Source organism: Xyrauchen texanus, chromosome 37, assembly GCF_025860055.1.
Source record: "Xyrauchen texanus isolate HMW12.3.18 chromosome 37, RBS_HiC_50CHRs, whole genome shotgun sequence".
NCBI classification, from domain to species: domain Eukaryota; kingdom Metazoa; phylum Chordata; class Actinopteri; order Cypriniformes; family Catostomidae; genus Xyrauchen; species Xyrauchen texanus.
In genome coordinates, this window is record NC_068312.1 from 13845547 (window position 1) to 13861456 (window position 15910).

General features: G+C 37.6%; 1 protein-coding gene across 1 annotated transcript in view; it reads right to left on the minus strand.

The window, feature by feature from the left end:
- LOC127630986 (transmembrane protein 132C-like) overlaps positions 1 to 15910 on the minus strand; it is a 345492-nt gene that overhangs the window by 5250 nt on the left and 324332 nt on the right. Inside the window, exons 7-8 of the mRNA XM_052108916.1 lie at positions 11697 to 11970; positions 7778 to 7969 (exon numbers count right to left, since the gene is read on the minus strand). Of these exons, the coding sequence (XP_051964876.1) occupies positions 7778 to 7969; positions 11697 to 11970 (466 nt within the window). The remainder of the gene's footprint in view (positions 1 to 7777; positions 7970 to 11696; positions 11971 to 15910) is intronic.

Consider the following 15910-nt stretch of genomic DNA (forward strand, 5'->3'; position numbering starts at 1 on the left):
AACCGGCCCACGGCCATCTCCCAGGCCACCAAATCCGGCCTCTGTCCTGTGGCCTCCTCCCAGGCCCCCTGAACCGGCCCTTGCCTTATGGCCAGCCCCCGGGCCATCTAAACCTGTCCAGGCCCGGTCAACACCTCCCAGACCACCTAAACCTGTCCCTGCCCGGTCGATACCTCCCTGGCCTCCTAAACCTGTCCCTTGGTGCCCCGGTGGACTGCCTAATTACCCTTGTGCCCCCATGGACTGCCTAATTGCCCCTTGTGCCCCCGTAGACTGCCTAATTGCCCCTTGTGCCCCCATGGACTGCCTAATTGCCCCTTTGTGCCCCCGTGGTCTCTCTCATTTCCCTTTGTGCCCCCATGGACTGCCTAATTGCCCCTTGTGCCCCCTTGGTCTGTGTCCGTGTCCCTTGTGCCTTCTTGGTCTGTCTCCGTGCCCCTTGTGCTCCCTTTTCTCTGTCTGTGTTCCCCCGGGTCTACCCCCTCACTCCTTGGATCTTTTGTTTTTGTTCTTCTTTGTGGGGTTTCTGTTTGCGGTAGGACCGTCTGGAATCCGGTCCTTTTAGGGGGGGGTTATGTTACGTTCCCGTGTTGTCTGCCCTTTGTTCTCGGTTTCACTATCACGATTATTTCACGTTTCCTTGTTGTCCGCTCCGTATTTTTCATCTCAACCGTCACCGATCCCGGTCCATGTCACGTTTTCCCTGTTGTCCGCCCTGAGTCTCACTGTCCGTGTGTTAAACTACATTTCCCACAATTCCCGGCCTCCCTCACTGCCTGCACTCATCATTGTTTCCACCTGTGTCTCGTTCAGTCTCCACTTTGTCTGTGTATTTACACCCGGTTCTTTGTGTAGTCTCTGTCGATTGTTGTTCGTTTCTTGAATGTCGTCTAGCCTGGTCTGTGTCCCTTACCCGAGTTCTTAGTTTTGTTTGAGTTTTGTTTCCTCGTGTTTAATCTGTTTCATTGTGTTTTAGTTTCCTGTTTTCCCGTCGTGGACTTTCATTTGTGTTTACCTTTGATTTCTTATGTGTTTATCCCAATAAAACCGCATTTGGATCCGCACCTCTTGTCCGTCTTGTCCTGCTTCAACACCCATCATAACAATTAGAGAGTCGAAAAACGAATCCATGGTACCTAAATTGCTGAAGGAGACCGTCTCTCCCATGCCTGCTTAATATCAAACTAGGGTTTGTAATGACAGAACTGACCAATAAAACTAACAAAAGAGACTTGTCCAGATAGCACGTGACTTCAGATGCTTCTGAGGAAATACCCCCACATTTAATGGTTCAGGCCTGACACTGCTATTGTGACCATCTCTGCAAAGAGGCCCCTGAGTGCAGAGGTCACAAGACATAAAGGACAGAGTGAACCAGCTTCCCTTGAGAGATCCTCCTGAATTACAATGAACAAAACAATGCCAATTCTATGACTCTTTATTCTGGATGATAATTAGTCATGAGATCCTCAGTATTCTGCAAACAGCAGCAAAAAGGAATCCATGAACGTTGACTTCGCTGATTTAACCCTCTAAAATTTACTGAATGCATTTAAACACAATGTACACAATTCTAGCCTTGCTAGATAATTCTGAAAATGACTCTATGAATTGTTATCACTGTTATATATGAATTGTTATCACTGTTTTGTTACTTACATTTATAATATTCATGAAATAATGTCATGTTTAGTATGTAAATGCTTGCTTGTTTATGTGGAGAATGTTGATGACAAAGAAAGTCATGTCGCTTGCACCGTTTTCAAGATATAAAAGTTCATGATTAAACATGCACTATTTTTAAGCGGGAAGTCCCAAGATTCTTCACACAAAGGAAAGGACGGGCCAGTTCACCATGTGATTCTAAAAAGTCACTTCTGACACTTTGGGGTGTGGCCAATTTCAGTTCAAATGTCTCCAAAACAGGAAGAATGCTCTCTTCCTCCTCTCTGCTGCCTCTTCTATCTTGCAACATTCTCTTGGAACCGTTGCTTGGTCTCCTCTCTTCGACTCTCTTGCTTCTTCCAGATCCTCCGTGCCATACAGAGTCAAAGAAAAACTCAGGACAAAGTCCCGAGGAAGCCTCTCACTCTCTGTTCTATGGTTCAGACACCCAACGGGAGTCGTGAGTCCCCCTTGCAGAAGGCCTTACTTCATCCAGACAATAACTATCCATGATCATAACAGTCCAAGACATTGACGGAACAAACTTTCTTCAAACGTCAAAGAACCAAGCATCACAATGAAACGCAACGCAAGGAAACGCAACGACACGCAAGTACATCTCCAGACTTCAGCTGAAAGTGCTGGTGAATTAGATAAATTGCAAATCGATTTAGACTTAAAGAAGGATAAATGGTTCTTAAGTCATTGTCAACAGAATCCATAAAGTACATTTTCACTGTATTGATCATTCTGTCACTTTACTCACCAACCTGTTTCATGTTGTATGAGTTAGATTAGTTTAAGTTTAGAATAGCAGTAAAGTTTGTCTGTATCCAAAGATAATTTGACTGTGGTATATTTTGATAAATAATCTCATCCCTGTTTTTAAAAGATTTAGCTTCAAAGCTGTACCGAAATATGTGTAATATTATTTTCAATAAGCCATTAGAACAATATTACTCCAATAAATGAATTAATCATAATTCTCTTATTAAAGCTAACTCCTTACAATAGAAATTGTGAGCGGATACAACGAGATGTTGTATTACGATTTTAATGGTGGAGAATTTTATTCAGACAAATAATCTAGTTATTTGTCATTTATCTCATTTAAAATGGTTGTCAAATGTGACTAATTCCATAATAAAATTCCTTACATAATAATGTAGAATAAGGACAGTTTAATTTAATTCCTAGCTCACACTAGTTCCTACATATAATGGTGGAGAATTGCGGCACTTTAATCTGTACCATGTACATTTATACTAACACATTTCCTACATGTACATCTATAAGAGTCATGTATAAGGCACTTTTTTCTTCTTTTTTCCATAGGCAGTGTGGGATGTGAATAGGTAACATTCTCATCAGCAGCAAAACTGATGAATGGCAAAACTGATGCGATCGAGGCATCATTCTTTTAATTTATACATTCTCAGACTTCCTTAAAGACTGTGAGCTTTATTTCAGGTGATCTTAAATAGCGCTTTTGACTTAAAGACACTGGGATGTATTTGGCTGTATTTAGTTTTTTATTTCACTGAAAGATTGAAAAACAGAGAAATGGAGTGCGCGTCTGACAGCTGTGCGCAAGGCAGAGCTATGTGACAAACATTGCCACTATGTCACCTATGACTAGAGGGAAGGATAAAAAAAGTTTGATAATAAAGTTAAAGTTAACTGGTAATGATTCATAGTAAATTAGCCTTAGATAGCTTACTGCAGCCGCTGCTTTCATAGATCACATGCACATTATCACATATTTTCAAGATTGACGCTAAATGCATCATTGTTGGGGGGCTGAGATGAAAAACATGGTCTATCAATGCCTAGGCTTCAAATTCCTAAATATATATTAGGTAGTAGTTTGTTTTAACTGGATTGCAAAACTTCTAAATGTTAATATTGTATGTGTGTATTTTAGAAACACAATCTTGCTGATTGTGTGAACAACAGGAATATTTATTTTAATCAAATAGAGTATTGTGTATGTTGCTCACAATCCTCAAAACTATGCTCAAAAATTTATATTTGCCAAATGTGTGAACTGAGTGAACATTGGTGGTGACTAGGTGGTACTTTAATGTTCTGATTTGGTCGAAGGTGGTACTTGGTCTGAAAAGTTTGAGAAGCACTGCAGTAGACAAATAGTTAGTCCACTCATATTGAGGTGGCTGCATGTGACTTTACTAATATACTTTAATAACAAACCTTTAATATAGGCCATGAGATCGGTGTGGTATTTAATTGGTCAGAAGAAGTCAGATTAAAATATTTAAGGAGATAACACAGTCCCATTATGGATATGAGGATGCATATAGGGATTTGCAACACACAAGCATCTTAAGCTCTTTACTTACCAAGACATCTATGCTCGCTGTCCACAAATAACATGCTACATATCCTTCTACAGGAAGAGGAATCTCCCAGAGCACTCTAATCTTGCATTGAGAAGGCAAATGAGGGAAAGAGTTATGATAAGGTCTGTAATAATTTAAAAGCCAACGATAAGCTCCGAATGGATTGAACCAGCTACATTTATAAATGCAATGTGTTTATTTGGGACTTGCGTTTATTCTGTTTTAAACTGATTCTTTGGTAGAGTATCTGATTTAAAAAAAATAAAAAATTCACCTTTCTGATAGCCAGCATTTTTGAAAGTCTCTTTTGGTTTTAAGTGGTAAGAAACCAACAAATGTAATTTCTAGACATTGAAAGTTGTGAAAGTATGGATATGGGTCATTAAACAAGACATAGGGCCTTTTTCCCCATTATAAACATACAGTGTGTGTAAAACATTTATATAACAATGAATACATTATGACAACTAACAGACATTTTTCTAACTTTATTTTATTTTAACATTTGTTTTTTGTCCTGCTCTCACCTTTTGTTTCCAACGTATTCTTGAGTATTAGCAAATTTGCACATTGTGATGAAAATGAAATGCAGTATATGGACATACAGTATATGCTAACATTTTGTCTTAGTAATCTCTATTTGTATATTTTAGTCGACATAATGTGTCTTTTTATAGACTTGTCCACAGTTTAAATGTACACAGTTGATGCGTCAACCCTGGTAGCATCTATCCCCCACCTTTTAAAGAATTGGACTAGTTCATAAATCAAACGTTGTTGTAATGACATCATCATTCTTTCAAGAAGTGAAAGTCTGCTCTTTTATCAATTTATCTTATGTTATGTTTGTCAGAAGCGGCTCTTAAAATGTCAACCCTGTTACTATGATTTTGATTATGAAAAATGTGTATGAAAAGTGGATATATCAGCATTACAATATCTTTCTAATAAGCAGCTTGCAAATTAAGGACCTTAAGCACAAGGCTTGCAATGTCAAATTAAACTGTTAACCCATTTTCATCCACCCGATACCCTTCTAGGGAAAATAAGGCAAATTGTTCTGCAACATATATTAAAATGCATTGATTTAGCTTAAGATGGAAAAATGTGATTCATTAGCACTTGAAAACATTATCTTATACAATGTATACAAATTTACAAAAATTTTATATATCACCTGGATGAGGTTAATACCTATATGAAGCAAAGGTTTCACAAAATGACCCATGTACTGGTGTCATCAAGTAGAACTAACTTTCAAGAAACATGAATAAGTCATTTTTTTTTCATTAAAGTGTCATTATCATTTAAGTAAATAATATTGGTTAAATTGCCTTTATTTTTATTTCTTTCACATCACATTTTCTATGCTGGCATTTGGTCTCGTCCTGTTTCAGTGGCAACTGTAACACCGTGTCCTAACTACACGCGACGCGACGCCGCGACACGCGATAAAAGGTATCTTTTCCATGTTAATCAGCGTTTTTGTCCTAACCAGACGCGACGGCGACACGCGAAGTTTCTAATTTAGAAATGGTTCCTATTTCTGCGACGTCGCGGCTGACAGATCCGCCCACACAGAGATCTCATTGGATGGAAGTTCTGCGTGTCATGAATATTTAATCATCAAACATGGACGACAAGGAACTGATTGTCGAAGTTCAAAGGCATTCAATTCTCTACGATAAATCCCACAAAGACATCAGGAAAAAGGATTCCGTCTGGAGAAGTATAGCTAAAGCATTGAATACACATGGTAAGTTAAGTTTAGACTTTCATCTACAGTGAATGAATGAATGAATGAAGCATTTAGCTATAGTAGGTTACTAATGATGCATCAACCTGTGTAAAACAAATTCCGCTTTATTTTCAATGTAAAGTAGAGTGAATAGGCATGACGATTTGTGTCCCTGTATCCAGGGGTGTCATTCCAGACAATCTACTGAAATACAGGCAGGGTGGGGAGTCGCAATGACAATGACAGTAGTCCGAGCTGTGCACACCATTTCCAATGCGAGTGCGGGCCAGCAGTGCGCTTTCACAGAGAGACTCCGCCCACACGCTGTTCTGAATGGCTGTGATTTTTGATTGACGTGTGGCGTCTCACAGTCGCGTCGCGTCTAGTGTGGACAGACACACTTGCTGTCGCTGGAATTTTATCGCGTCGCGTGTAGTTAGGACACGGTGTAAGACTGGCAAGTCTTCTTTTGAATCCAGCAGCATCCTGCTAACTTGCTTTAAGCTCATGTTCCGCTTTTGTGTAAAAAACATTTCTGGTACTCTGGATTTACAGCCTGTTATAAGTCCTCTGAAATATATAAACACGCACATGTCTTGCTTTAAGAATTGGACTAAAAGCACAGAGCTGCGGCTAAATTGAGGTTTGTCAATACTATGTCAACTACAAGATAATTACATTGAGTCCAGGTACTGAGGCAGTTCACATTTACCACCTCCTCTGAGCCCAGTAGCAATGCCATAATTAACTATGACAGTGGTAACCATGGGCAACCATAGTTGCCTTAATCCCTGGGGGTATACATCACACTTTGTCAAACAAATGGCCAATGAATAAAAAAGCATTCTAAATAGCCTGTTATAGAAAATAATTGCATGTGAGTTTTTCAAAGGTGTCGTAATATGAATGGATAGCTAGTTGATGCACGAAATGGTGCATTATGATGAAAGGAGTTGCAGAGAAATGCACACCAGAGGCTTCAAGTCTTTTCTTAAAGACTAAAGGTTGGTGATTAATTAGGGCAATTCAAAAGCACTAAATGACTGAATCATGCGATTAAATGCTCAAATCACAAGACAAAATATGGTATTCAATAATTTATTTCTTTTTTATAGATTATTCAATTATGATAACTGATTTATCATTAATATAAACTAATAAAGAATATGCCAAAAAGATAAGTAAGCCAAGGAACCATTTGCTTATTGCAGTAACAGACTACAGTGTTACCTAACTTTCACCATCATGTAATAGCACAAATTCATAAAATGGAGAAAATCAAATGCAAAATAATAATCTAAAATGCTTTACAAATTTAATAAAGGGCAGAGATGAAACTAAAATGGCTATTTACTCCTATAGGATATTTGGGATTAATGATTCATAAATCATATTATACCTGTGCAAAATGAAGGGGCAAAGGTTCTGCAGTTGGACATGACTGTGCTTTACCTTATCCGGTTTTAATTATTCATAAGAAGAAGAACAAAAAGGGGTTTGGAATATCTGTGGTAGTACAATGGCCCCAAAACTTATTTGTACATTTAAGCCACACTTAAAAATCTATACTAGACCTTTTCTCAGAACAAACTTTTCTGAGTTATTTTGAAATTACTTTTAACCATCTGAACTCAAGGGGAAAGTCAGTTCAAGACTTCACACAGGTGTCCAAGCAAAGTAACCACAGGGGTAGTTTCACATTGACTAATGACATGTTCCCAGATGTTTGACGACCAAACATTAAGGAGTGGTTGTGGCGTAGTGGGCTAAAGCACTAAACTGGTTAGCAGAAGGTTGTAGGTTCGATCCCCACAGCCACCACCATTGTGTCCTTGAGCAAGGCACTTAACTCCAGGTTGCTCCAGGGGGGTATTGTCCCTGTAATTAGGGCACTCTAAGTCGCTTTGGATAAAAACGTCTGCCAAATGTAAATGGTTGGCTGGTGGGGCATTATGAAACTTATCAAAATATTTATTGTAAATACCTACATAAATATAAGTTTAAGTTAAATTACCTGTTTAGGATTGCTGAGCACTTCCTGTGTGGTTGCCATGGCGCTGATGGCTCGGTTGCTCCCTGTGCTGAGCTGCAGGCTGAGCGTGAGGCCACTGACCAACTGCAGCCCCAGTTCAGTGATGGTCACTCTATCATCCACAACCCTCACTGTCTTCTCTGCCAGGATAGAATCAGACAGCGGGGACAGAACCTACAGCACAGCATATAAACAAATTAATATGTTGTTGTTTTTTTATTCACTTTTGTACTTTGTTAACTTTTTAAGTAGGTTAACTACAGTCAAGCTACTCTAGTGAAAACGTAGTTCCCCTTCTGTCACTCAAAATTGTGTCGATGTAGTGACACTAGTAGTCACTCTTGAGAGCCCCGAACACCTCCCATTCTTTGAGAAAAGGCCAATTAGAATTGGCGAGTGGAATTTGCATGCCACTCCCCCGGACATACGGTATAAAAGGAGCTGGAATGCCCACTCCATTCAGATTTTTCTTTGGAGCTGAGCAGTTGTACCATCGGCGAGCTGAATACTACTGCTGTTCCATTCACCTCTTAAGAAGCGTATGCTGTTGGATATACGGCGCATTTCCTGCGGCTTTCTCTCCTTCTGCACGACGAGTGCAGATTTCGCCCCTGGGCGCTTCGACAGCACTAAAAGAGTGTATATTCCTGCTAAAGTGTACAGTATATTTTCTCTATTAGAGCACACACAGACGTTGAACATCTTTTTAAAGATGCGTCTTTATAAAGATGCCTTTCAGTCTTTGTGTGATTCCTGGATGCGGTCATTATCTCTGCTCCCGACGGCCACAGGCGCTACCTCACGTGTCAGGGCAGCGATCACACTGAGGCCATGTTTGTGGATGGCATTGCAAGAATATGACAATGGAAACGCTGCAGTCGCAGCTTTCCTTCTTCTGGGGAAAGCCACTCTAAAGGGTTAGATCCTTGAGTGAACTGTACCTTTAAGGCAATAATTTTTTTTATATTTCAATTCACAATTCAATGACATAATTTTTATTTATTCAGTATATTTCCCTCCATATTATCTCAAATTGGGTAACAGCATCAACCTTGAACAGATACATTTACAGGTCATGCTACATTACTTCTCATTGGAAAAATTATTTTGTAGTGGAAAAGCCACTGTTTAAAAAATAAACAAATCTTAATTACAGTCACATTATGAAGTAGTGCCGCTACTTAATGTCAGTTACTCCCCAACTCTGCTCCTACTCATTGAAGAGTTATTGAAAACACCATTGCCCCCATAGGATTACCTCCATTTGTAGGGCGAGATTTCAAAAACCCAAGGCTGTAAACCCATCTAGTGATTGATGCAATAAAATGTTCTCATAGACATTATCCTGCCTACCCACACTTTAACTGCAGAGATGCTCATATTCCGTATCGCTCTCAAGGCACAAAGGAACAGCAAAATAAATCCAGATGGCTAACACCTCCTAAATCACATGTATATGGAAATATTAGCCCACTTCCCTCTGTCTCTAGGAAACATAATGTCTTAATTAAAAACAGCTTAAAAGAATAGTTCACCCAAAAATGAAAATTCATCATTTATTCACCCTGACTTACTTTCTTCTGTAGAACACAAAAGAAGAAATTTTAAAGAATATCCACCATCCTCCTACGTCCTGTGATGCTTTTTGCAAAATGTGGGCATTACTTCCATTAACAAGTTATCGTTGCGGCACATGTCCATTCGTTCTTTAGTTGCAGTGATGGTCATCCATTTATACATCTAGGTGTGTTGGGATTTTGAAAAGAGGGTCTGATTTTAAGACAATACACATCAATCACTATCACTTAGTGTTTCTCATATATGCATTTGAAAGCTAATCTAACCACAAATGCAATATTAACCTCTTCTACTCGAAATTATTCACACTCAAAATTAAAAGCTCTCTGTTCACATATTGGACTAATTTCTTAAAAATCTCATTTTAAAGATACCTCTATATTTTAATAAATTATTGCAATAATTAATATATGACATTGTATATGTTTACAATTTTATGATAAAAATAATATTTAAATAAAAAATAAAAAATTGTGTCTAAAGTTTAAAATCATACCACTTCAGTTCTATGTTGGCGGATGGCAGCAAGTACTAGAATTATTTTTTTCTTTTACTCTATCACCTTTTATGGCATTAATACTGATCTAAAATGTAGGTGGTGCTCTAACACATAGCTTTACAATGATGTATAACATTTAATCTTTTATATGGGGATGGGAACCTATTTTGCTGAAAATTAGTTTTTCTTACTTTTTCTACTGGACATATTTTGTTAAAAATATAACAAAAAACTAACAAACAAGTAAAAAAGTTATTGCTTTAACTCATTTTAAAGCTATCAACCCAAGGTAAGATTTGATTTAAAGTTTGAGGCTATTTGGGGTTTACAGATCAGTGGTCAGCACAGAAAAAGACATTTGCATTCTATGCCTAACCAAAATAAAATTTCACTTTGTGATATTTTTGAAATTGTGATATTATGGCAACACAATATACTGTACAGTTACCTTTCTGCTTTCATTTGATATATGACAACTATTTAAGTGCTATATGAAGGACTTTTGTATTCATTTAAAAATTTCAATTAAAAAAATTTCTAATTTAAAACTCAATGTTTCTAGATGGGGCCAATTTGAGACACAAATATTTTCAGGCCTTATTTTGTTATTATATGTAACTAAATGCAAAAGTGATGGGGTTCTCCGATTCTAAGCTTTCAAATGATACCACATATGCCTAACTTATGCATCCAGGGACTTCAGTGTTTTAAGTGGTAATCCGGCTTGCCATATAGTGCCTGCTCATGGAGTTTAAGAGGTTTAGATTCTCCGGATTCTCCAGATTTCTCCGTTATTTTATTGGAGTACCTGTTTTAGCTGAGCCTCGGGTGTGTGCTTGTCATTTATGTCCTTGCATGTTGATATCAGGCACATTGAAGAAGATCTGTGAAGTTCTCGTGCTTGGATATGTAATTTTTCAAATTGTCCAATCAGATGGACTTTACATTTTAAATCCACATGTAACTGGCAAAGTTTAAAAACCTTGTTCAGTGCAGCATTTGATTGACAGGTGAGGGGTGCTGCTTATTTGACTACCTCAATATGAGTCTTTTGTGATCCATTCACAACTATATTTAGCACTGACATTTTTGATTGGATAACTCAAATCGTATCTTAATACCAGCTGTAAAGGTCTATAAAGACTGCAGCAGGAGCCAGAATGACTTTCAGCGGAAGTTACACCAACATTCGTTTCCCTAGTAAGACCCCCAGGAAAAAGGTAGGTACCAGTGATTTTGTTTTTTGACCATGCCATTACAATTAATGGAGACTGGAGCTTTCAAGCATACATTATGCTTGAAACCTAGCCTAATTTAGCTGATTATCACCAAGCCTGGGTAAGCTGATTTGGCTGGTCTATTTGAATGGTTTTAGAGGGGTTTTGGGTATATGTCAGTTGGATTGGCTGGGAGACCAGATCACACCAGCTTGGCCAGTTGTCCCCATGAAATTAAAATAGACACAAATGAAAATCAAAATAGAGTTTTGACTTTTAGACAATGTCTATTAGCTTTAATTCAAACTATATCCTAGTGTACTTCTAAACATTGACAAAATTCACTTTAAGCATATACACAAAGTGTACAATCTTTCTTGTTGACCAAACTAACCCAAAATATTCACTTGTCTTGTACTACACATATTTTTGTCCAAGAATAGTATGTGCCTCCCCCTAATACCACCTGCCACTAGCTATTACAAAAAAGAAAAACAGAGGAGCCCTTCGATATGTCACACACAAATTACTGTTTCAATCTGAAATACGTCAAAACAGAACACAAGCAATTTCATGTGGTCTAATTTGCCCCTGAACACACACTTACCTGAATGCTGGTCATGCCCGTGTCCATGCCTTCCAAAACACGTCCCTCTTTCAGCCTGGCAATTTGTGGGTTCTCTACTTTCAGGAAGTTCCAGACAAGTTCAGTAATATCCACTTGCCAATCACTTCCGAGCATGTGGGCCACCTGACCTCGTGTGTCAGAGGATTCGGCGATAAAGTGAGTGAGCACACGCACCATGGCTCTCTGGTACTGCAGTGTACAGGTCTTTCCTCTCCGCTCTTCGTCATCATCATCCTCACTGTCCCGTGTTGACCTGGAAATTTATAGAAAAGTATGAAAAGTCTATCACTGCAACAGGATTGTAATTATTTATACACTATTTATCATTACTTCTAACCCAATCATGTTTTTATTGAACCCTTTACATTTTCCTGTCACCAACACAATGGTGGGGTTGCCAGGGCAATGCTATATGGTTGCTAAGGTTTTTTACTGGGGCATTGCTAGTTGGTTGCACGGTTTTTGTTTACCCCAGCCCCTAGACTGATATTCCGGCCCCTTGTCTAGATACCTCATTTAATGTTGGCCTAGAGGACTTATTTTGCATGTTTTATTGTCTGCCAGGGAAAAATAAGTCCAATCACTTGGAATAGTAATAGCAAACCTCTCCTCAAAAAGCAGCAGAATGAGGTATCATGGATGTTTGAAGCATTAGGTTTATGGGTATGTTAAAATGAGAAACCTGTATGAGTAAAAGTAATAGAAATGTTTGGCATGGAAAGCAATACTAATGATTTTGTTTGATTGAATTCCATTTTTGAAACAACAGTGAGACATTAAATTGTCTCAGGTCTTTAATGTCTATCTCCACAATCTACGTTATATTTCTGTGGTAAAATTAGGAAAAATAGAGGTGATTAATAATAAAGTAACCAATTATGAGTGTTTACATGCATACTCTTACACTGATTATGCTTAATAGCAAAACATTTCATGTTATCTTTTAAACAGCATTCCTTTATCGCGGCAAGTTCATATATTGTATTATTTTTTGTAATTTTATTTAAACATAAACAGATCGGAAGACCTAGATTTTTGTCAATTTCCCTGACTTTGCACGTAAACACCTCTACCAACATTTGGCTTTTCGATGTCCAACGTCAAAAGCAGATAATAACCCAATGAATGTAAACCTTTCATAAACAGGCTATTTGCATTGTACGATTTTTTTTAAACAGCTGTGTATATGATATATACACTAATATGCTGATTACTCCCAAAAATCAGCTTATTTAAAAAATCTGAAAATGCAAGACATCTGCGTTTACATGGCATTTGAAATAATCATATTTTTGATCAGTTTATTCAATGCAGTTTATGACCATACACTGATAAAGAAACCCCATTTAATGCATTTACATGACCATGCATGTTGTTTGCTTATTAAGCGAAGAAAGAACATTAAGAAAAAACTAAAAGTATTTCAGGAAGTGTATCAGCTGTTGGCCACACACGGCTAACAACGGACCTACCAACAGTGTAGGGAAAAGTAAAAAAAAATAATGTGACTACAGAACCATCAGGTAAATGTGGAAGTGGTTCGACCAAATGGACGCTATCTAAACCGACAAGCAATTTGAGGGAGAGTGCCCTGGCCACGGTGTTGATTCACGATGGAGGATGGTATGTTTTGTTACTTTAACTCTATACTCTTCTTGAAAGCTTCACTTTCTTTAGTTGACCAGCTACTGGTTTTAATCCTGGAATTCATCAACATCATAAATTACAAGATTCTGCTCTACTAGGTGCTAAGAAGCCTAGTGGAGGCCTGCCTTTGGATGATAAAATGGTCAAAGAGTCTGAAACAGCATGATTTAAAACAACAAAGGCCATTGGTCAGAGAGGCCCCTCAACCCATGGGATGGTGACATGGGGCAGACTCAGCATGACCTTCTGAACTTCCAGACAGAGCTAAAGCAGGTTTCCTTGTAAAGACCCCCGTGTTTACACAATTCTAATACTAGAACATCTCATCTTAATCCAGCAACATTTCACACAAACTCACAGTACTTTGCTGAGTTAACCATATAAAATATGCAGAATGCATTTGAACCCAAAATGTACACAATACCTAGCCTTGCTAGATAATTCTGAAAATGACTTTATGAACTGTGCTCACTTTTATAACTGGCAAATTAATGATTAGAGCCTGATGTAATTTTTAAAATATGTGGAGTGATTTCTAATCACTTATAACTGACAAATTGATTATTATAATCTTTACTCTTGTATTATTCATGTCATTCTAATAAAAATGGTAACTATTCAAGGCAAGGATAATATACCCTGACAATTAGGTTTCTCCTAGCATGTAATGTATTATCCATGCTGTAAAACCAATGAATTAACCTGTATGATTTGTAATAATGTATTTTCATGTTTTGTTACTTACACGGGGAATATTCATGAAAGTATGTCACATTTAGTATGTAAATGCTTGCGTTTTTACGTAGAGAATGTTGATGACAATTAATGTCATGTCACTTGCACCGTTTTCAATATATAAAAGTTCATGATTAAACATGCACTATTAAACATGCACTAATTTGTAAGAATCCTCCACACAAAGGATTGTAAATCAACTTTGAAAAGGACAGATATGTTGAACATGTGACTCTGAAAAGCAGCCTCTGATTGGCTTAGAGCCTCTTTGGGGTGCGGCCAGTTTACACTCAAGACTCTGGTACCAAGGAAGAAGTCTTCAGTGGTCTTCCCTCTTCTTTGGCTCTCTTGCTCTTCATTTCCACTGCAGCTCCTCAATCCTCCGCGTTCTTTCCCTCATGGCTTGCAGCCTCCATGCCATGTGTAGTCTAAGGAAGCTTGGGACACGAAGTCCCGAGGAAGTCTCTCACTCTCTGTTCTATGGTTCACACACATAACGGGTGTCATGAGTCTTTCTTCCGAAAGGCCTCGCTTCAAAGCCCTGCCTCATTATCCATTGACGTAACAGTCAACAGACATTCACGATCTAACAGAGGTCAAAGATATTGATGGAACAAACTTTCTATAAAGAGCCAAAGAACCGAGCAATGTAAGGAAACACAATGACAAGCAAGTACATCTCCAGATTTTTACTGAAACTGCTGGTGTATTATTTAAATACTTTGAGTAATACGATTGCAAATTGATTTAGACTCAAAGAAGGATAAATGGTTCTTAAGGCATTGTCAACAGACTCCATAATGTTCATTTTCTCTGTATTGATAATTTCTTTCACATTCTGTCACTTTACTCACTAACCTGTTTCATGTTTGTATGTGTTAGATTTGTTTTTATGTTTAGATTAGCATTAAGTGTTTGTATTCAAATATAATGGTATATTATGATAAATAATCTCGTTTCTTGATTTTAAAAGATCTTACTATATACCTAAAAAATGTGTGTGATATTATTTTCAATAAGCCATGAGAATAATATTACTCCAATAAATTAATCATTATTCCCTTATTAAAGCTAATTCCTTACAATAGAAATTGTGAGCGGATACAATGAGACATTGTATTACGATTTTAATGGTGGAGAATTCTATTCAGAAAAATTATAAAATTATTTGTCATTTTTCTTTCTTATAATGGTTGTCAAATGCGGCTAATTCCATTATAATTTTCCCTACATAATAATGATGTAGAATGCAGACAGTTTCATTGAATTCCTAACACACATACTGTTCCTACTAGAGCGATGGAAGGAACATAAGCTTATATTGAAGATAAGGGACTAATGTGCTTCAGTAATCAAAGTTCCAGTAATCTAGTCAAAAATTGCTTTCATAAAAAGGTCATAAAGAGCATACTTCTTTTAGCATAGGCAGTTTTTGTGAGGTAAAGTCAAGTCATTAAATCACAGAATGAAGTTGTATTTTGCTTAAACATTTAAAAGTGTAAGATATGGCATTTAAACTCATTCTGGGGTATCTGTGAGGAAGGTGTATAAGTCCACTGGTTCAGCATTAGTGTGTATTACTGTAATGGAGCAGACTGACCTTCTAATACAGTGCAAATGCATTACAAATCCAATCAATGTTTAATCATATCAATTACAAAACTGAAACATCAACACTCACATGGCAGAACAATTGTTTTGTTCCACCTCATTACTTATATGACTTATTTCTTTATCTTTCCACACACACAATATATACAGTATGTATATATGCAGTGAAGTGCTTAAGTCCAGTATTGAAAATGTATTTT